The following is a 1,143-nucleotide window of genomic DNA, read 5'->3' as shown; positions in this document are numbered from 1 at the left end:
AGGAAAGAAAAAAGAAATAAATGGGAAAAAAGAAAAAAGAAAAAAGAAAAAAGAAAAAAGAAAAAAGAAAAAAGAAAAAAGGAAAAAGAAAAAAGGAAAAAAGGAAAAAAGGAAAAAAGGAAAAAAGGAAAAAAGGAAAAAAGGAAAAAAGGAAAAAAGGAAAAAAGGAAAAAAGGAAAAAGGAAAAGAAACAAAAAAAAAGAAAAATAGGAAACAAGAAAAAGGAAGAAGCAGCCGCCGCCCCCTCCCCTCGGCAGGGCCTCTAGCTACAGGGTTATGTACAAGGGGTGCGGGGCCCCCCGGTGCTGCCGCCGCGGCCCCCCGGGCCGCTTTACCGCGCGGCGAGGGCAGTACAAAGGCAGGAGGGGGCGCGGGGGGCCGCGGGGGGCCGCGGGGGGCCTCGACGGCCGGCTCGGTGAGCAGCGCGCACGGGTCGCTCAGCATGGCGAGCCCGTCCAGCGTGAGCGGCTCGATGCGCAGCTCCTCGTCCAGCCCCAGCGCCGCCGCCGCCTCCACCTCGAAGCCCGGCACGGCCGCCAGCGCCGCCGCGATCTCCCTCGAGAGCCCCGGCGGGGAGTCCCCTGCGCGGGGAACGGGGAGGGGACATGGAACGGGTCACCGCAGAGCACGATGTCCCCCCGGGACCCCTCTCTGCCCCGTGGTGCAGGGCTGGCATCGCCACCATACAACCACCCAGCCAGGGTCCGGTGCGCCCCTCAGCCTGTCCCCAGGCTGCCCAGGGATGAGCCCAGCCCCGCATCTCCCCCCAAAAAGCACCATTGTGGGGACGGGGCCACCCCAGGACCCCCCTCTCTCCCATCCAACCTACTCCCGAGGTGCCCAGGGATGAGCCCAGCCCTACATCTCCCCCAAAAAGCACCGTTGTGGGGACACGGCCACCCCGAGACCCCTTCTCTCCCCTCTAATCCATCCCCGAGACGCTCGGGGACGACCCCATCCCTGCATCCCCCCCAAACCCCAAGCGCAGGGACAGAGCCGCCCCGGGACCCCTCTCTCCCATCCACCCCACCCCCGAGACCCTCGGGACCGTCGTCCCGCGGAGCCGGGCGCCCACCTGTGAGGATGATGTTGGGCACGGGCGCGTGGCGGGCGCAGTGGGGCGGGCCCGGCCGGGGCGGCGCG

At 63.7% G+C, this 1,143-nt stretch overlaps 1 protein-coding gene across 1 annotated transcript in view; it reads right to left on the bottom strand.

Moving 5' to 3' along the window:
- LOC112950651 (collagen alpha-2(IV) chain-like) overlaps positions 1 to 1,143 on the bottom strand; it is a gene marked incomplete at its 3' end in the record, with an annotated part of 11,230 nt that overhangs the window by 5,511 nt on the left and 4,576 nt on the right. Inside the window, exon 12 of the mRNA XM_026043252.1 lies at positions 336 to 581. Within this exon, the coding sequence (XP_025899037.1) occupies positions 336 to 581 (246 nt within the window). The remainder of the gene's footprint in view (positions 1 to 335; positions 582 to 1,143) is intronic.

The sequence above is a fragment of the Nothoprocta perdicaria genome, unplaced genomic scaffold (genome assembly GCF_003342845.1).
Source record: "Nothoprocta perdicaria isolate Ctin4 unplaced genomic scaffold, notPer1 scaffold_323, whole genome shotgun sequence".
Lineage (NCBI taxonomy): Eukaryota > Metazoa > Chordata > Aves > Tinamiformes > Tinamidae > Nothoprocta > Nothoprocta perdicaria.
Note: the sequence above shows the minus strand (reverse complement) of the source record. Positions and strands in the feature narration are given on the sequence as shown.